This window comes from Podarcis cretensis (genome assembly GCF_951804945.1).
Source record: "Podarcis cretensis genome assembly, chromosome: 2".
Lineage (NCBI taxonomy): Eukaryota > Metazoa > Chordata > Lepidosauria > Squamata > Lacertidae > Podarcis > Podarcis cretensis.
The window spans coordinates 49,237,683-49,260,518 of NC_137171.1; the positions used below are offsets into that span (position 1 = coordinate 49,237,683).

General features: G+C 43.6%; 1 protein-coding gene across 2 annotated transcripts in view; it reads right to left on the minus strand.

The window, feature by feature from the left end:
- The window catches only part of SLIT3 (slit guidance ligand 3), a 413,892-nt gene extending 391,056 nt beyond the window's left edge, over positions 1-22,836 (minus strand). For both annotated transcript variants that reach the window (XM_079964761.1, XM_079964760.1), the window contains exon 1: positions 22,146-22,836. In XM_079964761.1, the coding sequence (XP_079820887.1) occupies positions 22,146-22,333 (188 nt within the window). In that variant the 5' untranslated portion in view covers positions 22,334-22,836. The remainder of the gene's footprint in view (positions 1-22,145) is intronic.

Here is a 22,836-nt window from a genome sequence, read left to right on the forward strand (position 1 = left end):
AACAATTATGAAATGAGTCTCATACATTCATAACCTGCATGACCTGTGGCCCTGCTTCTCTCTCAGCAAATATGGCAACAGTTGTTACTCCCTACAACATATACTATTGGTTGTGTTCTTCCATTGTACCTGCTAGCAACCTCCCTCCCTATAGTTCTGAATTCCATAAACTCCAACTAAGGTTTAATCTTGATCATTTTTAACTAAAACAATCAAGAGCTTATTTATTAATAGAACATTCCCAATACAACAGCCAATCCTCATAATTGACTTCAATAGAATAGTTCCAAGTGAAAGAAGTTCTGTAAATAACTAGAAGCTCTTTCCTCACCTCAGTAGGTTTATACTGAAATAATTACCTATTAGGCAAACTGACGTTCACATTACCTATACTGTTTGACATCTACATGAAACCGCTGAGTGGGGTCATCCAGAGCGGTTTGGAGTATGTTTTCAGCAATATGCTGATGACACACAGCTCTATTTCTCCTTTACATCTGCAGGTGTGGCAGTGGAGGTGCTGGACCATTGTCTTGCCTCAGTAATAGACGGATGAGAGCCAACAAACTGAAGCTCAAACCAGATTACAGTGGTAGCTTGGGTTAAGTACTTAATTCGTTCCAAAGGTCCGTTCTTAACCTGAAACTGTTCTTAACCTGAAGCACCACTTTAGATAATGGGGCCTCCCACTGCTGCTGCTGCTGCGCCGCCGGAGCACGATTTCTGTTCTCATCCTGAAGCAAAGTTCTTAACCTGAGGTAATAATTCTGGGTTAGCGGAGTCTGTAACCTGAAGTGTATGTAACCTGAAGCATATGTAACCCGAGGTACCACTGTAGACTGTTCCACGCTAATGGTGGATTGTGCCTAGCTATAGTCACACCCTTTGTGTTCCTCCCACCAGCAAAAGTTGGCGTTAGAAGCATTTGTACAGGGATGGGGAAGGAACAAAAACCTTTGTGGGGGCAGTGCAGCCAAAAGCAGCTTCCAAGCCAGGCCTGGCTACATTTCCTCCAAGTTCCCTGGCAGGAGGCCCAATAGGCTTGGGTCTGATTTGGATGAGTGTGGACCATGCAAAGCAGACCAGAAAAGAGACTGCTTACAGCCAATCAGTTTAAAGGGAAAACCCCTACAGGCACAATATGAGCTCTGCTGCTGGATTTTAAATGATTCCTGGGGCTAATGTAGAAGAACTAGTGGATTCAGTCAGCCAGAGTACAACTGATGTGTTTATTCAGTTCATTTTGTCTAACGCAACATGCAGATGATACACATTCTTGACCATTAGCCTTTATGATGAGCAGCTTTTCTTCATTATGAGTAGCTATTAATGTTAAGTACATGCAGCAGCCAAATTCCACTTCAAATGTGACTTTTAAAGACACTGGAGTATTACAAGAGTACATTCAAAGTAAAATCTGATACACACACACTACCCCCCCAAAAAAACCCCACTTTCGATGCAGCTTTTCAAACTCAACTGTAAAACAACAACAACAACAACAACAACAACAACAACAACAACAACAATTCTTGAACTTTGGAAAAACTATTGCTATACCCTGCCAAAACGTAATATTTATAACCTCAAGGTCCAGCCTTTTATGCCTCCTTTAGCCAACTCCTACAGCCAAGCTGGTGCCCAATGCATCGTCTGGGCACCCCAGGACCTCCATACACAGTGCGCTGGCTTGCACCTTGGAGAGGTCACTTTGGTGCTGTTAATGCAGCAAAAACAGCACAGGAGGCAGCAGTTACAAGTTACCGATCTCTGCAGCCACAGCAGGTGCTGTGATTCTCCAGAGGTCTCCAGACAGAAGCCTCCAAGGGCCAGCCCACCAATTCAACAAGCCAAAAACCAGTTCATTTCTGTAGGCTGGGTTTTCTCCCGCCAGCTACTAACAACCACCATTGTGGCACTTAGATCTTGGCCATTTCAAGGTGGAGAAGGGAGGAACAAGCATTTTGTGGTTTCCAAGTAATCACAGGGCATATTTGTCAGCTATATATAGTTTAGCATGTCATTGGTTGCTAGGACACCACAGAAAGCTTACCTTCCCCTCCCCTGAACTAAGAGAATAGCCATATGACACAAGATGAAGAACAGCAGAGACACCTGTCAACTGTCTGAAATTGGCCCAACATAAAGGGAAAGAGATGGCCACACCCAAAACCACTACCGAGAGCACAGAAATTTGGCCTACTCCAAAACCAAGCCAAGTTACTGATCCAAATAATGATCCTGTCATCATAAATATCTATGGTACTCTTTTCTTTTTCTTTTTCTTTTAAAAAAGGAGTGTTTAATGTTTAACTTTGAAGTAAACAAAATGCTACATTGTCATTGCTAAGCTATGGGCAATGAAAAACTGGCACATGACCTTCTGGCCATAACAGCTTTCGGTACGATTTTTTCCAACCCAAACAACAAACCAGACTTATTTATGTTGGCACTGTTGGGGGGGGGAGACAGAAATGTACTTCAGGGTTCATGAATGATGCAGTAATGTAGCCCTCTATGATGGGGATGAGGAAGCAGGCATTACACTCTCCCTTTGGGAGAGACTGAGCAGTTAAATTTTTCTTCAGCTGTGTGGCTAGCAGGATGTATTCTGGCTTTTAACAGTGGTAGCTTAGCAACAGGAAAAGGACAAAGTACCCCTGCCTATTGGAAGACTTTGCATTACTGTGGCTTCCAATCACCAGCCGCACATTGAACATTAACAAGGGTATCAAATCAGGCACCCAAGAAGCCAGACCAATGTACCATATTTTCCATGCACTGCTAATGCAACTTGTGGAAGAAGGCACTTCAGTTTGGTAACTCATCAATTTGCCAGGCAGCACTATAGGATCCCAGACAGGAGTTAGGGAACATTTGAAACATCCTACCTCCACCCTGTTGCAGTCTAACCAAAGCCTCACTGAAACTCCATTGGTTGGCTTCCAGGAGCCCTAGAAGGAAGGGCACCACACAGGAAGTGCTAAGCTCACTGTAGAAAAGCCAGTTACCTCCAGCCCCCATCCTCCCTTGTAAATCAAGCCAAAGATCACTTCCCTTTGCTTGGGAACCCACCCAGAACCACCCCTTCTTTAATAAAGTAGTCAATGCCCAAGCCTATAACTGCTTGGACACACCAGCCCTTCCTTCTCTTGGTGCTCCTGAGTTGCACTTCTATAGTCTCCAGTCCCCTTTCCCCCAGAGTCTTCTTTCCTTTCAGGTATTTGTAAAACAAAGTGGAAGGGTAGGTAACAGCGGCACCTCTCCTCTCCAACCCCATTGTCCTCCCTGTGACACTGCAACTATCCTCCTTCTCCCTCCACTTTTGTTCAAGCTGCATTTAGACGGCACAGTTGTGTTACCAACTCACCCCCACAACCAGGAGCAAGACTGTACAGCTGTGAGGTCAAGGACATGCTCACAGAGTGACAGAGCACTTCCACCGGTGCACCCACCCTGCACAACCCCAACTTTCCCACCAAGCTGACCTGCCTCCCTACCCATGCTGGAAAACAGCAGCACCATTGCTGTCAGGAGGGCAATGGTGTGGCACCGCCTCACCGCTCTGGATGTTCCTGCCAACAACCCTTTCTTCCCTCTGCCCCCCAATCTCTCTCCCTTCTGGGAAAGTCTCATAACTGAACCATTGATTGCTGCTTTAGTTTTCTTTCCATCAAAATAGGTATTTTCTAGAAAAGCCCTGACTTTGAGGACACTCCTCCACTGAGACTAAAAAAATTTGATCATCCACACCTAGCTCCTTGGTATTTTGATTAGTGGGTAGGACAAGGCTCCACCAGCTTGACATCAGGCTGTTCTTGGGTGGAACAGGACCAAGGCTGCATTTCATCACCACTTAATTTTCGTTTTCTTTTTCCACGCATACACTTATGCTCAAAGTGTCTTGCAACAAGGACAACAGCAATACGCCACAAATCAGCATTTGCAAGAACCATTTCCTAACAGCAGCATAATGGCAAATGCAACAGCTTACAAAAAAACAACACTTGTATACTATAAATGTAGCAGCATTACACATCTTTGCAGTAGGAAAAAATAACAAGGGATTATGAACCATTTCGCCACGGTCCTAGATATTCTAGCCACTGCTTCCCTCAGTTTCCCCAAAGGATCACTGCGCCTTTGGTAGCAGCAGTTCAGGCACCACTGAGGCTTCCAAAGACAGGGGCTGGGGTAGCTGGAAACACTCCTCCCTTGAGGTTACTCAAAGTAAACAGCGTTTCCGTGCACTTTGGCACTTGCCATGGTGTCCGATTGCGCCAGAAGCGGTTTAGTCATGCTGGCCACATGACCCAGATGAGTGCGGCACCCCACAGTCAAGTTTGACTGGACTTAATCATCCAGGGGTCCTTTGCCTTTACCTTTCTACCCACAGTCCATCGCCTGCAGCAGATTTGCATAAGGCTTCCAAAGGCAGGGAGAAGGGTCACCTTAGGAAGAGCTTTCCCCCTCACACACCATTTGAGCAAAATGTCCACTTCATTTTTGTGTTGCATAAGGGCTTATTCCCCAACACAAGGAGAAGTAGCGTGCAAATGTGTTTAGAGACTTGTGTCCTAAGCAAGCATGGTAGCAAACTTTTTTTCTTTGTGATATATTCAATACATGCAGCCAAGCAAAGCCATTGGTATAACAGGCAGTTTTTTGGGAGGAGGCAACAACAGTGGAATGTAGTGATTTCAGATAGAAACATAAACACAGACTACAATGGCATGGAATGCCTACTTAACATAAACACCAATCATGTGAGTTCAGAGCTTAGCTCCTTTGGAGGAAGCTTTACCCATAAACATGCTGCATTAGCCATTTAATGTGAAGCATATTTGAGTAAAATGTGGGCTTGTGTGTGTGTGTGTGTGTGTGTGTTTTAATTTAGTATGACTTTCTACAAACAGGAATGTTACAAGCATGTGAGCCAACCCCGATACAAAAACAGGTTTGAATTGCTTCACCACTCCATCCTTCTGCAAGAGTAATTATATTAACGACTGCCAGTCATTTAGAACACTGTTGCTCTCCCAAATCCAATGTACTGGTCTTAATAAAAATTTAAAAGTGGCATAATTTGGAGATATAACCTTCCCAAACAAATGAATTACATTTTTTCACCCGTCATATGTTACTGAACAATTCAAAAAGTTGAAAATCAATTTCATCCCACTCATTATCTCCTGCTGTTAACAATACACATATCAAAGATGTCAGATTTCATCTGAATTTAAACATTGTATTAATTTATGCTTTTTTAAAAAATAAAAAAAGCTCTCTCTTCACTCGATTTTCAGATGAACTGCCAGCTCCCTTGTTACTCCAGGAAAAAAGTGGACATCAGCCCAGCCTTCCCCAGTAGCCAAGAGCTGCCAAGAGCTCCAGATTCCAAGGTTCTTATCTCCCAGTTGTTATGCTGATGTATCCACCCTTCTCTACGTGGGTCCTGTCCAACACTACTACTCAGCAGATGTCCATTTGTGCAATGGAACTTTCCACTCATCTCCACTCTGGAGCAGATTTTGAGGGTGAGCAGGGAGAGGAGAGGCAGGGGAAAGTCCCGTTGCATGAATGGAACTCTGCATATGCAACACTAGATTCAACACAGGAGGTTTCCATACTGGAGTGTGGAGCACTGTCCAGCTGTGTATGGCGGGGAACACCTCACAATGTTCCTTTATGAGTATGAAGCACACCCATAAAATTTCCTCCTATTATTTATATAATCATTCCCCAGGGCGGTTCACCGGGCACCTTCATTGTATGTTTTTGGGCACCAGGCAAAAACATTCCTCTTCAACTGGGCCTTTTCAACATTCCTCTTCGATTTGAGTCAGCAATACACCAACTAAGGGTCAATATTTTCTGGGCAAATATTTAGGAGACAAGTCAATTGTTCATTCATTGTACTCTGGAGAGAGCAGGGTTGAGCCATCGCCCCAAATTCACATGAATTAAGTGTCTCCCAGGCAACTGAACTGCCACAGCTACTGAAAATGTTGCTTCACAACACTGTGGACTCATGTCCAGTAGCCCTTATTCCCGTAAGAAAGGAAGCATAAAATATCACACAGCTTCCTTGAACGGTACTGAACCCAATCCAATCATCTTCAGCAGAAGGCAGCTGGCAAAGCTTGTAGAGCAGCCTTCTGCCCAACCAAGTGGGATGGTTTTATTTCCCCAGCTACCATTCCAGTAATTCTGCAAAGGCTTTTCTTTCACACAGAGTGGCATAAAATATATCAAAGGTTCAAAATGAACACCCCAGGGTGGGTATATGAGATTCCAGAGATGTTTACAAACAAAAAGTAAAATGTAGAAAATAAAATTAACAATAAAAAAATCAAATGAGCTGTGTATTAACCACTGTTCTATATCCTGAGCCAGAATTGTGATTGGGAAACTGTTGCAAGGCTATGAATATACTAGCAATGAACTTGTGGTTTTAATCCTAGCACGTCAGTGGACCTGATCCTTCCTGCATCTGATCATGATTTTGGCCATCTCAGGAATATTTCTGCTTTAATTATTCCACAGCATCTTGTTGGCTGGTTTCTCTCCTCCTCCCTCTAAAAGGGTCCTTTCCACACACCACAAAGTTCTCCTTTCAGTTTATCAGGTTCTTTCCTACAACTCAAAAGCTGGTATCCCTGCTTTTATCCTGTGTATCAGGCAGGGATTAAAGAAAGTAATCTTCTGCGTGGAGATGGACTGATAAAAAATGCAAACCTAACCTACTCTAGAAATATACTTTTGCTTCTATAGTTACAGAATATCGTTACCCAAGTACTGCCTATTATTTCTTTTATTTTATTATTCAGTCATAACCCATAATTTTCAGGGTTCCTATTACTCATAGCTTTCATTTTAAAGATGGTTAAAAAAACACCCTACTTTGTTCCAGACAAGCTGAGCATTCAAGACACACATTTTCCCAGCTCAAAACAAGTTCCTAAGATTATTTAGCAAGGAACTGCTGTAGGAAGAGGATGATAGATTATGAAAAGATTCTTAATTAAGGTCAGCAGTTTGTTGACTTCTAAATTGTTCTAATAAGAACCAGAACCACCACTGCGTTTGCCAGGAGAACATGAGGACACTTTTAAACTCCCACCCATCCTTCCAGATGCATTCTCATGTTAATATTTTCCCATTTGCTTTTCAAATCCCACTTGCACTGTTTTTATTACATTGGTGTTTCAACATATTTGTGCCATTAAGCCATATTAAGCGTTCTGCTTTCAACCATTATTCTTAAGGGCTTGGCACTGTGTGTCAGAATATCTTTTGTTCCAGCCTTCCCCATCATATAATAGCTATTTCCTGAAACTTGCATGGTGGGCCTATCTTCCATCACTCGGGATTGAAAAATATATTTAAGCATATCTATATTTTCTTTGCAAGTGAATCAGTGGTTTGGGAAACAAAATATTTCAAAATACATCACCACCTCCACACCAACTGTGGAATGATTTATATCCTGCCACAAGAGAGCATAGAAACCAGATATTACTAAAATAAAGTCGAGTCACATTATTGACCTGGGCCAGTTACCTTCAGTCAGCCTAACCTACCTCACAAGGCTGTTGAGAGGATAAACTGAGGAAAGAGAGAACCATGTACGCTACCTTGAGCTTCTTGCAGGTGGGATATAAATGTAATAATAAATACAGATATGCTTTTTGAGGAAAATGGCAATCCTGTCTGGAAGCAAATATATTCTGGCGATTCCCCACACAGAGAACCTAAGGCGCCTCAGATGTTGACAGAATACAACTCCCATAATCCTCAGCAAGCATGGAAAACATCAGGGATGATGAAACTTGTAGTCCAACAACATCCAAAGGGGCACAGTTTCTGTCATAAAGGGTTGACAAAAGACCTAATTCCTTGAAGGAAATTTATGCTTGGCATGTGCAGTGAAACCAGTGGTATCAACACTGCTCACTAATCTCGGTAATACCACCTCCAACAAAATCACAGTGGTACCTTGGGTTACAAACGCTTCGGGTTACAAATTCTGCTAACCTAGAAGCAGTACCTCGGGCTGCGAACTTTGCCCCAGGATGAGAACGGAAATCGCACGGTGGCAGCGGGGGACCCCATTAGCGAAAGCGTGCCTCGGGTTAAGAACAGTTTCAGGTTAAGAACAGACCTCCGGAACTAATTAAGTTCATAACTCGAGGTACCACTGTAATTAAGAAAGCCAGCATTATTTTTGCTGTCATTGCCCAGGAGCTGTAGTCACATCTTCTGTTTGTTTCCCTCTCCCTTCCTTCTTGTAGGAACCAGGATTCTAGATGTTGCTGCTCAGACGGTGATAAATAAAAGGAGGAAAGAGGCAGAAATAAGCAAAGCTGCCTCATCTCAAAATTCTGCAGCAAATATAAAGCCAGCAGGGAATCTCCAGGTTGCAACCCAACTTCCCTACACTCCTGAAGGTCATCCTGGATCTCTTTTGTAGAGCGATCCATCTTCCTTCAGCTGTGACTCTCTGTGAGGAATTCAGCATAGCGCTATGGCAATTGTTGGATCAGTGCAAATATTTCAGCTTGCTAGATTGAATGACCCCTCCTCTCCCCCTGATGCACTGTTATGGGGGTTCTCCCAATGCCCCCCAAGCAAATATGGGGGGCACAGAGGGCACAGAGCAGGGGAGAGCAGTAAAGCCCCGTTACGCTCCCAGAAGTTCTTGCACAGGCTTCCACTAGCAGGACTCTTTAGTTGAATCTGGTAATATACTTGTTATTCCATCTGCGGAGGATGATTGCGTAGCTCTACATTTTCTTGAGTATCTATATGCTGCCTCGCTATGATTTTTAACAAGTGTCAGCTTAATCCTATAACTCGAGGGTGGCTAACCTAGGCCCTCCAAATGTTGCTGGACAACTCCCATCACCCTCGACCATTACACACACTGGCTGGGGCTGATGGGAGCTGGAATGCAACAACGTATGACTATAGTAGCAGGTGTTCATTCCTAATCTACCTACATAGCACACAGCTGACATTTTAACACTGCCAGTTGTGTGGAGAGACAAACTCCCAGTGTTCCAGTGATGCTCCCTTTGGGGCCAAAACACAAGAATTGAGTATTCTCCTGCCCCAATCTTAGGTTGAATTCCTAATGGCTAGCAAACAGGTCGAACCATTCCCACGGTAGTAGGAGGAACCAGCCAGAAAGCTGGTGCATCTCTGGAAGGAGTTGCCATGGAAAGGAATTACATAAGCCATGGCAAGGAAAAGGGATGAAATAAAATCTCTTCATTGATGCAGTCTGCCAGCTTGGCTGCTCAACACAGCAAAAGTTAAAACGCTACAACCACTGTGATGATGCAGAAGAAGACTGTGGTGGCTCATTATGTGTGGAGGAATGACTTTAGGGTTTTTAGTTGCTAAAATGAAAACGAAAACCTGCCATTATCTGCCCATCCTTAGGTTTTTCTCTCGCTTGGAAGGCCATCCCAGGCCCACAAAGGAAGTAACCCTTGGCATCAATTTTGTCAATATTCCTAGCCCTGACCAGATTTTTCTCTAAAGAAATTCTTTTTTCTCTAAGTGAAACAACACCCAGATAATTGATACCATTCTGTGTGAAGACTTAAAGCCAATTTGGTTGGCATTATCCATGTGCAGCTTCAGCTGTGCTGTTACAATGAGTTACCTTCACCATATACATGTGTATGTGCGCGTGTATACACACATTAATAGCAAGCTCAGTTCTCCATGGCTTGGCTGGCTTGCACTCTGAACAGGAACACTCCACACTACAAGAGCTTGTTGCAGCTCCCATTAATTAGTTTAAAAGTTTTTGCATTCATCAGTATGGCAAAAGAAAAAGAAAAAAAGATTTCCTTACTCTTAGTTCTTCATATTGCAATGACATTTTGCTCTCTGAAGCTGAGTTGTGCACAAGTCTTCTGCTCGCTACTCATTCTCTCCCCAAGCTACCACTTCCCTCTTCCCTTCTTATGTGCCACAACTGAAGTCTCCCTGAGCTAATTAATTATAGTTTCTTGTTACATCCATACTGGGAAATTATTGTTGCCAGGCTCAGAGCAAACCAGGTTCTTAAACTAACTTCAAGCTGTGGTTTACAATGCTACTTTGGATGTTTCCAGATGGGGGCTTAATTTGCAAACAAGTCATAATGAACAGCTTTTTTTACTTATTGGATTTCCCCCGGAAAAGGTAAATCAAGATTAAATGGGAGGGAAATATGGACTGACATTTTGATGTCGATGACATCATGTGGACTTCACACACACACACAAAAACCTTACATGCATGAGGAGAACCAACACCACAATAAACACCCGTCTGGAAGCACCCTTTGTTCTAATCCTGGTATTCCCAGTTTAGACATCAGACAAAACTATGGTTAATTAACCCTGAAATTCTTCAGCTGAAGCATGAAAAGAAGAGAGGAGAGGAGGGAAGGAGAAATTCAAAGATATGGTGCATATCTTGGATTAATCAACTGAGATACTAGCATCTGAATGAAGTCTAGCTTTCAGCCTAACCTACTCACATGGTTGTTGTGGAGATAAAAATGGGGTGGGGAGCAGAACTATGCTCCTGGGAGAACAGGTGGGATACAATAATAATAGTACCATGTACATGCTGCTGTAGTAATTGAACTTTTGTGGTGAACAGAGCCCTTATAACACCTTAAGCACCTGTATATCTGTTGCACTGGTGCAGAAAACATTGGCTGCATTAAGATGCAATACCTATAGGACTGATTGCATCCATATGATTAACTAATATATTTGCCATGTTTTAAAATTGTTACCAAGCCACTAGACAACTGGATTCTTGCTTATACTGTTGAAATGCAAACCAAGCATTTCACTGTTTTTTGTTTGTTTGTTTGTTTGTTTGTTTTGTTATTGGCCATTTACAGCAGATATCCGCGCCCCCCCCCGCCTCCCTTGAAGGCTACTGCTTAGGCAAAATGCAAGTATTTTACCAACTCTCAATTGAGAAGCTGTTAGGAGACCAGAGGCTGTCAGGAGCGGTCTGAGCAGACCTACAAGTGTTTTACGTGCACCTCAGCCTGTGATAACACTTAATTTTTAATCAAGCTAGCAGTAAAACATGCCGCTGTCTCACTTTTGGGATAGATAGGATAAAAGGCCTGCAGTTTACAACAGAGTTTGCGAAGTGAATCCATTTACTTATTTGCTTGCCGACTTGCTTCCACATTTGAGAGTGTTCAGACCGATAACACTTCAAGCAATCTGAGCAGTAGATAACAGCATAAGCCTTACAAGTACCAAAACATCCTGGGCCTACTTTTGGAATCAAGGCTCAAATTTCCCCATATTTCAACATGTTCTAACTGAGAATATTCAGAATGAGAGATGGGCTGGACTAACCCACAATTATTGGCACCTCTTGCTTCCAGGTAGCCTCGTTTGCATTCCCCATTAAACAACAGTTAAAAACAAACTATGGTTTAATGAGAACATTAACGTGTGTGAGTCTATGCTGCTTGCTTTCGCTCCGTTCCTCCACTGCTTCTACTGCGCTCCTGGAAACCAACTAGTGTAGAGAGTTAATCTTAATAAATACTTTTCAGCAAAAACCAACCAACCACCAAGGTCTGATCCAGCCATTTTGGGGGAGATACTGGAGCTAACTAAACTCCACAAATCAGGCTATAAACACAAAATGTTCCCGACGTCAGGAGAACTTTATTCATTCCATCCAAGAATGCATTTAAGCATTTATGTAACACAACACTCCAAACCTCATAAAAACTTCACGGTCAGCATGCCTGAGCCCGACTATTCAAACTGTACATGCTCAGAACCTGTGTTCAGCAAGTAGATTATCCTTGTTTGGAGAGGCACACGCAGCACACACAAATCCTGTAGTGTGAAATCATTATTAATTTATTATCTCAGAAACACTTCGCTTGAAGAAACACATTGCTTTGTGTGAGCATTGTCTACAGCAGGGTGCTACGGCTGCAGGTTTCTTTCCAAGCAGAAGACAGAGAGGAATATGGAGGGGGGGGGGGGAGGGAGGCCCATTTGGTCACACCAAGCTGCAGGATGAATTCAACGTAGGATCGCTCCATCAGTGTAAGCATTTCTGCTTGCCTAATGGAGTGGTCTGCCCACTCTTCTACACTGCTCCCTGGTGCACTGTTCTGGGAGGTACGGTATCTCAGTGGGGTAGTAAGCGAAGCAGAGGAGGGAAGCCCCATGGCACTAGCAGAAGTCCTTGTATAGGCTTCCGCTGGTGGAACTTGTTAGCTGAATCCCACCCTTTAATGACAGCCAATTCCCCATGGTGTAATCTGGGTACCTTAGGGATGGGCTTCTCGCACATGTATTAAGACCAGAGACCGCTTTCTGGGTGCCCTTACTTTTAGAGAAGAGGGGTGACCATAAATAGGGCCTTTTCAGTTGTGGCGTACCAACAGTGCAAATCTCTCCTGGTACTGACTTTGATTTCTTTTGGGAGCTTATTTTTAGACATTGTATAACCTATCTTCTGCATGTCTAGTCAGAAGTAAGTCCTTCAGAATGATGCTCAAATAATTGCTATAGGATTGCAGCCTTGGTATTTTATTTGGTTTTTATACTGGGATTTCTGGCTGCTCAAATGGCTTAATTTATTGGTTGAAATCCACTACGTAACTCCATGCAGATTTTGATCCAGTGGTGGTGTCCAATGGAGGGAAGGGCCATAGCTCAGTGGCAGAACATCTGCCTTGCATGCAGAATGTCCCAGGTCCAATCCCTGGCATTTCCAGAAAGGGCTGGGAGAGAACCCTCCCTAAAAGCCTGGGGTGCTGTTGCCAGTCAGGGTAGACAATACTGAGGTAGGTGGACCAATGATCTGACTCAGTATAAGGCAGCTTCCTATGTTCCTGGCTGCTAAGCAAAGAGGAAGGGGGTGATTTTCTATGTCCCCCTCTTCCTGCTACAGCCCTACCCCCACGTCACCTTTCACACTATTCTAGAGGGTTTCCCCAAGCCAAACAATGGATTTTCCACAGAGGTCTGCAATAGGAGGGCAACTAAGTGATAATTGCACCCCCCCCCCATCTTCGTGGGCACCTCCAGTAGATCAAATGCCATCCCAATCAGATTTGCCACTAGATTGTTTTATCACTATTTACTGTTTTCTTGTTGTTTTAACAATTCTAAGTCACACTGGGAGAGTCCCTTGGGACTTAAAAAGCAAGTTATTAAATAAACTAAGCTAAACCAACAAAAACTACTGCAGGAGATCCATGAATACCAGAAGTACATAGGTGGGGACAATCACATATGCCCTTTCTACCCAATCAAGAGCCACAGTGGCAAAGGCACAGGCAACTCGGTCACCCTTGTAGTTCTTGTATTCACACACAAATTATAATTATCAGCAGTGTGGGGTAACAGAACAGGAAAGCAGGTCCCATCTACATGTTAGAAAAGTAAAAGAAAGAGAGAGAGAGAGAGAGAGAGAGAGAGAGAGAGAGAGAGAGTGTCAGACTGTCTGTCTGTCTAACAGAGCACAAGAACCCTCCAACTCAGGGGTCAGCAACCTTCCCTCAGACCATGTGGTGGGCTGGACTATATTTTGAAGGGGGGGAAATGATCAAATTCTTATGCCCCACAAATAACCCTGAGATGCATTTTAAATAAAATGACACATTCTACTCATGTAAAAACACGCTGATTTCCGGACCATCCGCAGGCTGGATTGAGAAGGCGATTGGCCCACATCTGGCCCCCGGGCCTTAGGTTTCCTACCCCTGTTCCAACTGGTAACAGATACAGGCCTTGCTGTGTTTCCCTGATTGGGGTGTGGGGGACTATGGAGTTACTTATGGCTGCTGCATCTCCAGCCTCTGTTTTAGAACTTTTTCCACACAAGGGTGAAATCAACACACATATAAAAACCATTCTGAAAATGCTTTTTAAAAGACTTTTTTTTAAAAAATACATTGAAGTGTCCCATTATATATTGCACTTAAAACATTTTATTTGCAGCTGCGTAACTGAGTCCAAGGGCCCTTGCATGTTTCTAAGGTGATGGTCTTCAGCAATCAGCTGAAAGTCAAATTAAAACCATGGCACACACACCACAATATGACACTCTGTTCCCCACAACAACCTGCAGGGCTCCTTCTCACAGACAAGATACTATTTAATCAAAAGTAAATTCTATTCAGGACTTACTACTTAGAAATTGTGTTTAGGATTACAGGCCACAAAGATCTCTCCATTTGGGGTGTTTTGAATCAATTCCTGGTTCTCCCAGGTAGTGGCCCTTTATTTAGCTCAGTTCAGGAAATGAATTAAAGAGTTGGTAACCAGGAGAAGGAGCCACTGGAAAACACATGAGGTGGAAGAGACCGTTGCCAACTGTGGACTGCAATCAGGAAATGAATAATTAAAGGACGCTTTAAGCCATAAAGAATAGGGAGATGTTTACTGAAATCAACCCTTTGAACAAGCTGTCCTTCCACACCTTAGTTCTGAAATGGGGAGGAAAATGTGGTACCAATCCATATTCAGTCCCATCAGTGCAGACTTCATTCCATGCTGCTCCCCTGGGAGAACAAACGAAGCCCATGCAGAATGAGAGCCTCACAAAAAACAGGAACCTAGTGTACTTTTTCTTAGGTATCCACTTTGTCTCACTTCTGCATGTAAGCACCGAATGAACACCTTGAGCACCAAAGACACATATTTTAAGTTGATAAAAGAGATGCATATAAAATTAAACTCTCAGCGCATCCTCAGGTCATTTGAGGCTCTGTGCGTGCGCATGCGTCTGAAAGTCAGCTCTGATGCCGACTGCTCTGCTCAAATTAAATTTGACAGACAAAAGAAGGCTCATAAGAATTATTATTAATTCTTGGTCACATGCAACTTGGCAAAATGCCTTCAGAGCTGTCTGTGATACAGGACTATTTGTTCTTCAGCAGCAAAGGGCAGACAGTAAACAATATTTTTTTTAAGATGGCATGTTTCAGTTTTACCAAGAACCCACAGCTGGGCTATGAGCAGCACATCTGCGTTGTTTTAAAAGTGACCCATTTCCGCAGGAAGATTAAAAGTCAGATACATCATATTGGCATTAGATATATCCAAGCCTTTATTTCCCAGTCAGTGTAACTCATACTATACAGTGTGTTTGTGTGTGTGTGTGTGTGTGTGTGTGTGTGTGTGCGCGCGCGCCTCCTTAAGAGAAGCTGCACTTCTCACAAAGCTTAACATTTTTAATGGACAGTACTACCTGTTTAAACTTATTTTAAGGGACTGTTAGGGCAAGCAAGTCTCCATTAATAGGGGTGCTTTTTAAAGTTCCCACACTCTGTGAACAGGAAGTGCATAATGAATTATGGCTTTTAGCAGCACATCTTAATCCAACTAAGAAAATGAAGACCATACATGCTCTAACTATGCAACAGCAGAACCTGCTCATGTGAAAGGTATTTGCGAACATCCTTGGGGGTGGGGAGGAAGCGGCTAAAAAACACACAGAGTTAACCTAAATTCTTTTTCATCTGACTTTTTCCTTTCTTGAGGTTTAAGAAGAAAATAGTTTTCTGTGGGTTCTTGCAATGCAGATGGTAGGCACTCTTGTGTGTTTACTATGTGAATCATTGTAAGTATTTTTTTGTTTTAACCACCATTTGTGTCCTCTGTATTTAGTCTTCCTGATGCTAGAAGGATGTATCACTAAGGAATTTCTGCATTGTTTATTTAGGCTTATGAGTGACATTGCTAACATCACCATAGCTCTGTGAGAATTGCAAGAGACACTGAGAGGCAAGCCTAAAGTAGGCCGTGAATTGCAAAATGCAGAAATCCTTGCTCTCTGCCAGTTACTGTGCTTTATAACAATTGCTAGCAGCTTTTGATCAAACAGAACCACATGCCACTTACAGGCACATCAACAGTTTCACCTTTGCCAAGTGGTGTCCCCACAGGCACCAGTGTGTCCACCAGCACCCTCCATGGCATCCCCAAAAGGTCTCAGTAAAAATCCACAATACATGATTCACTGTTTTCTCTTCCTGCTCACTATCTGGCTCAGCCTCTCCTGCAGTGTACACATCCCTTTAAACTTGTCCGCAAGTACAGATTGTATGCTAGTATTGGAAGCCCACTATGCCATCTGTTCTAAACAGAGAAGAGGTGCAAAGAGCTTCTCTCTGTGAGATAGCATAGCAGCGCCCACCCATAATAGGGTGACTGGTGGGAGGTATCTCAGCACTATTTTGTTGTTCTCTCTTAGATATGTGGCACACACCCCAACACATCCGTTTTGTGAATAGCTCTCAGGGCACTTTCTCAAAAATCCAACTGTGCCAGCTAGCCGAAAAAGCATTAGTAGGCTGTAGCTTACTTAGTGGAATGTCCCATGTGTGGGGCAGACAGTGCAGGGGGCAAATATTTCAACTGGCAAATCAATAGCTTTCACCAGGTCAAACCTGTGCTAAAGATTGGCCACGAAGCTTCATACACACTCCAGTGTCTTTTCTCCCAAGCAGGCCTGCCAACGTGCAACTCACCAAAGCCCTATCCTGTAGCAGGGGAAGCAACATGATTTAGGCTGCAGAAAATGGTGTTTGGGTGGTGGAGCAAACCCTAGCCAGCCAGGAGCAGGGAAGGAATAGTTTTATTCCACTTCTGGGTTATAGCCAATTGTGTCCATGCACAAGCAAAATGGACTTCTTCTCAAGGAGCAGAACCTCCCCTTTCTCTTCATGACCCTCTAAATCTGCTGTGGAGGGTTAGGGGACACATAGAGAGGACAGGAAGGGAATGTTCCATTTAGCAAGCAGAGTTCCACTCCCACAAACCACCCTAAGTCAGTCTTGCAACCCAGACATGGGGTGCATACCTTTAAAACCAAATTCTGTGGATTTTCCTACTTGAGCTTTCCCCAGTACAGTTGCCCGCCCCTTGTTCACCTGCTGCTTCAGTCTCCAGACATGTGGTGAGGAAGGTAGGAGGGGAGGAGACTGCGAACTGAGGAGGGAAAGAAGATCCATGGCAGCCCCACCATCTTCGGCACTGGGGTAGCTATGTGTATGCATCTGGTGTCCCATTTGCAAGGTGGCAACCTACCCACAGTGGTTTAGGGTGCTGGACTAGGCCCTGGGGGCCAAGGGTTCAAATCCCTACTCAGCCATGAAAGTTACTGGATAACATTAGGCTAGTCGCAGTCTCTCAGCCTAACCTCCCTCACAGGGTTGTTGTGAGGACAAAATGGGGAGGAAGAAAACATGTGCGCCACCTTGAGGTTCTTGGAGGAAAGGTGGAATATAAATGTAACACTGCACATAAATTAGTAAAGAACTTTTAACCTTAGTAACGCTTTGCAGTCTTCTGCTGAAGGGACATTTTTCTGGGATAACTATGAAGGAACTTAAAACTGTTTCTAGTGATTCTAGTTTAGACTAGATCAAGGAATAGGGAACCTGTGGCCCTCCAGATTTTGTTGGACTCCAAGTCCCATCACCCATTGGCCATGCTGGCTGGAGCTGATGGGTGTTTGTTCCTACAACATCCGGAGGGACACAGGTTACCCATCCCTGTTGGACTTGGAGACTCAATAAAGTAATCTGAAGTACTCATAAACAATTTCTATGTAATATAACTTCCTGAGCTATACTTCAAGTTAGTGCATTACAGAACTATCTAACTGAGAATTAAAAGGCTTTGGCTGGATTTCTTGAGGATCTAATTGCCACTAACAAATGCAGTTCCTTAATATATTGCTGCAGATATTATGACAAAACAAGCAGCTCATTTTTCTTGCTCCTGGTTGGAAGGCAAAGTAGAGAAACAGCCCAAGACTTGTCCCAGTCAGCAACACTTTCGGCACAAAATTCATTTTAAATGCTTACCAGTGATCACAAACAAGGTTGAAAGAAACCAGTTTCAGCTGTGACATCTGATTTCAAGCTCCCCAAATTCTGCATTTGTGGCACAAACATCAGGAAAAGGACTTCTGCTGCAAGTACAGATTTCATAAGCACACAAACCCAAGGGCTAAATCTCAAAAACTGTTTGCATTGCAATATATGTGACTGCCAGTGCAAGTTATTTCTTAAATGTCTGTTTCATCTTTTTTAAATCCTCTGACAAAGTAGTGATTCCCAGAGTATGAAGTTTGTCTCTGTTAGTTAGTTCTGCTCACTGATTCACCCCCAACACACTTACACTGCAACTCAGGTTCAGCCCCCTCACTCCAAAGTCAAATGATCAGGCATGAAGGCCTTACACTTTTCCAGGGGTAGCCAAGGCGGCACACTACAAATGTTGTCAGACTACAACTCCCATCAGGTCCAGCCAGCATGACCAATGATCAGCCAGCATAACCAATGATGAGACTTGTAATCCAACAATTTTTGGAGGCCACCATGTTAACTACTCTACACTACGCTATTTCCCAGTGGCATTTGTTTTAGATTGACTGTGGTCATAATCTCAGGGTTCTTTCCAATCACACTCTACAATTTCCTACACCAATAACCCCCATCCCATATCTGCATGTGGCCAAGAGACTGCCCATGTTTACTTGGAAAATAAGTCCTACCTGAGTTCAATGTGACATACTCCAAAGTAAAGCATGCATAGGAATGGAACCTAATTTAGGTTTTATTTCTAAGAAAGAATGGATTTATTTGACCATAAGCAGCAAGCTAAATTATAGGTTTAAGAGGTCTGGATGCAATCACACACACATATATATCACTTAACTAAGTTCAGACAAGTCTAAATCTCAAATATATTTATAATTCCTGCTTTAGCTTGGGAAAAACAGAATCATAATGATACTTGAGGGTTTAAATGTGATTTCCAAAACACAAGCTCATATGTATTAACAGCAAAAGGAACGGCAAAAAGCTGGCTCATATTAAGTCCTCGCAGTAAAAGTCATTCTCATTTTGTTGGTGAATTCTTTGCTTTCTTGGCTTATGTGGGGCTTTTCACATGATACACTGACGTGAAACTTTATCAGGTTTTGCTTTTCTCATATCTCACTCTGGCAAAGTCTTGATTGCTCTTACTATTTGCACACTGAGGAGCGCACAGATAATTTAAAATGTGAGGGTATTATTTTACTCTTAAGACATTTACAGCCCAATCCTAGTCATGCTTACTCCGCAGTAACTCCCACTGAGTGCAACAGGGCTTTTTCCCTTGTATGTGAACTGCATTGCCTGGACTCAAATCCGATAGAGAAAGTTAAGGTTGCAATGTTATAAACCCTTTCCTGGAAGTAAGCTCCACTGGAAACAATAAAACTTACTTCTCAGTACACATGTATAGAAATGCATTGCAACTACTTTAATCAAGCTGGAGTATTTAAGCAGCTGGTGTGCAGGCTTCTATTCCATGTCTTCTGGCATATTAAAAATGGCAAACTAGTAGAGGGTTTAGCAGCACACAACTAAAAGGCATCCAGAACTAAATACTACTCTGCTACATCAATTCCTACATTTTGATTCACAACATTGTTCCACAACTGCATCAAGTTTTCGCTACGGACTAAAAATTATTGCTTTTTCAGACCTGTTAACCCCAAGGGACACAAGCAATACCCGTTATGCCAATGAGCATGTGGAACTTTCTCCAAAGCACCAGCTTGTGATAGTGGTGCCTGTCCCAACCAACTGATGGGAAAAGAAGCAGGATGCAGGGAGGACCAGGGAAGTAGGCATTTAATCTTATATGTACCTAGATGTGGTCAGGATTTTTCTCACCAAGGGGAATAGTTTGCAATTCTGTTAGGGAGCTCTTGGAACACCTGTGTCCAAGAGGAAAAAAAGACTTTGACTAAAGCTGTATTGTCCTGGCACAAAACTAGGTACATCTCCATTAATTTTGCACATGCGCACAGAAAGCATGAGAGGTGCCTAACTCTGGCCACAGGTCCATACTAGCAAGCTCTCTAAAACATTCAACATTGGGGGATAAATTGTAGTTTTAAAGGTTTATTCAGACTCATATTTCAAAGTGTAAACATGGTGTGATTACTAAGATGACAACATTACTAAGATCATAACAGTGTGGGGTCATAATTTTCAGTATACTGTACACCATATTTTCAAATGTTTTTTGACCCTATCAAATGTCACTGTTGATTGAAGCTCAACATCTGGAACCAAAAGGATTCAGCTCCAAAAGAAAAATTTTGACACTCATTTTCAATGTTATGTTTTCTTTTTTCGTAAGGGTAGAGTGAAATTATTAGAGAACTTCAAATGCAAGGTTTTGTCGAGATCTGTATGCTAGCCTTTTTCCTTTGAAGATGTTCATAAATCAAGTTTAAGCTTTTAGAATCTCAGTCACTAGCCATGTGAAGAAGACATATTTAAGCCATACTTCAGTTCATTTATTACTGGCTCCAGATAGTGAAACTGTACAAAGGTGATCTGAAGTGTTCAGCTCTGCACGCTTCTAGCTGCATAACTGACACCTCAATACTGAACACATGTACTTGTACCTAAATCCACTTAATTCACAATGGAACTTATTTGTAAGGATTTCACAGGGTCAGCAAAGCAGTGCCTTCATTAGGACCGATATTCACCATGCAAGCATGAGCATTAGCTGATCCTAAAGATGGTATTTAAATACTTGAGGGCTTATTACTGACCCTATGGAATTTTGCTATAATGAACCAATGGCCTATCTGTTTTTTAAAAAAATTCCAAGAACTTTAGATTAAAGTTTTAGTGACATTAAATTACTTGATACAAAGAGGGCAATGGGGTGCACAAATGAAAGCAACTAGGCATTTAAGTATTTGGAAAGTAATGTAGAGAAGTGACTAGGAATATATAAAAAAATCTGTGTTAGTCTGCCATAGCAGAAATACAGTTTTCGACACCTTCAAGAAACACTGTGGCATAGACTAGTGCCTACTTCATTTGATGCATGAAGTGTTGTGTTGGCAGATTTCATATACATAGATAGATACATAGATTATAGAGAGAGAGAGAGATTATGAATGATGAATACACACACACAGTTTATCCATTTTGTAAACACAAGTGTTAAAGACCTACCCCCTGCATTTTATGATTCTTAAGCCTCACTGTTTACATTTAAAAAAACTGTACACATGTGTAATAGGAATGGGTTCTTGTACGCATCCTTAGCCAACAGAGGATATAACATGTTGGGCATCCAATGTAGCGTCATGAAAGTTTGCGCCCCAATGACTCTGTTAAGTCTTTAAGGTGTCATAAGGCTCTTTCACTTCTGAGGAATATGTGGGCCATTTCATTTGTGGCTATATGGCTGGTTTCATAATCCTACTAAATGCTAAATGAAAATTAATCACGCATTAGATCAGGGATGAGATTACTATTTCCTGAACTGCTCTAGTGAATCTATCAAGACACGGGAAAGGTAAGGTTCCAGTCACATAACACATCCCATTTATGTTTGGATTTCTTTATTTGAATATCTTTTGGGCCCATCTGTCCCCAAATCCACTAGGCACACACACATATACACACCAGCTGTAGAAACAAGCAGAGGCTGAACTAGTCACAGACTGTTTGGGTTAGTCTTGCAGGCAACCACAAACCAGCCTAGGCTTAAAGGATCCTACATATTGACTATGGCAGTCAGATGCCCCCTCCAATTGCAACCAGGCAGATGCACCTTGAGCGAATGCAGTGTGGATGTGCAAATGTCAGTAAGCCAGCGCAAAGTCTGGTGAGACATTCCAGTGAGCATCATGTGGAAAAATGCCAAGCATACTTGTTGCATGTGGTTCTCCCACCACACACTCCCTCTTTTCCTTCCTGAGCATTTACACACAATGGCTAAGCTGCTATGCAATTAGAAAAGAAACCCACAAAGGCTCTTTATAAGGCTCTCTCTTCCTGGAGTGCTTTGAGCTCTGTTGCTTGCCAGGAAGTTAAGAGGAGCAGCCCGGCACCTCCCCGTGGCTCACAATCCCCAGGAACTCCAGTGCCCTTAAGCTGCCAGTGGCCAGCGGTCCAACCCGGCGAAAGCACCACTCTCCCCGTTTCTATCTTAGGCTATCTTATTTTAACAGCTGTGTCTAATCTACGCCCGGCAGGAGCAGTCTCCTTCTCGGCAACCTGGCGGGCAAAGCAGCCTCCCCCTCCTCCGGCTGGTACTCACAGTCTCTCCGCATTCCTGGGAATGCCTCGGGGCACCGCTCGGAGTCCCAGTCCGTGGCAATCCACATTGGATCCGGAGCAGGTACATTTACTCGGGCATCCTTCGGTCCGCTGCCACAGCGCGATGCTCCACATCCCCAAGAGGAGCAGCCCAAGGCGCCCCCAGCTCGTTCTCCCTGCGCCCAGCATGCTCGCCTTCTCCTCCGGGCAAAAGTGGGGAAGGGGGGAGGGAGGAGGGAGAAAAAGAGAACGCCACCAAAAAAGCGCCTCGGATCCCAACCAGCAGCCCTCGAGGGCGCCACGCAGCGATCTCAGAGCAGCCGAGGGAAGCCCGGCGGTGCGGGAGGCATCTCTTTCCGAGTCCCCGGACGGATCGTCGCGTTGCCTTTCAAGCCCAGGCGGAAAGCGCGCAGGATCAAAACGGGCGGGCGGGTGGAAGAGAGGGGGCCGGTCCGCTGCTTAAGCCACAACCTGCCCGATCCTGCTCTGCCTCGCAGTCCAGGTAACCGGTTGCTGGAGAAGGAGCGACGGAGCTCAGCAGCCCAGGAGCGCACTCGGAAGCGCCTGGCGGGAAGCCCAGCCTGTTCCCTGGAGACCGCAGCAGCAGCAGCAGCAGCAGCAGCAGCGCCCAGGTCCCGGGATCAGAGCCTCCGGAGCTGGGAGCGATCCAGGGGCGCTCGCAGCCGGCCGCC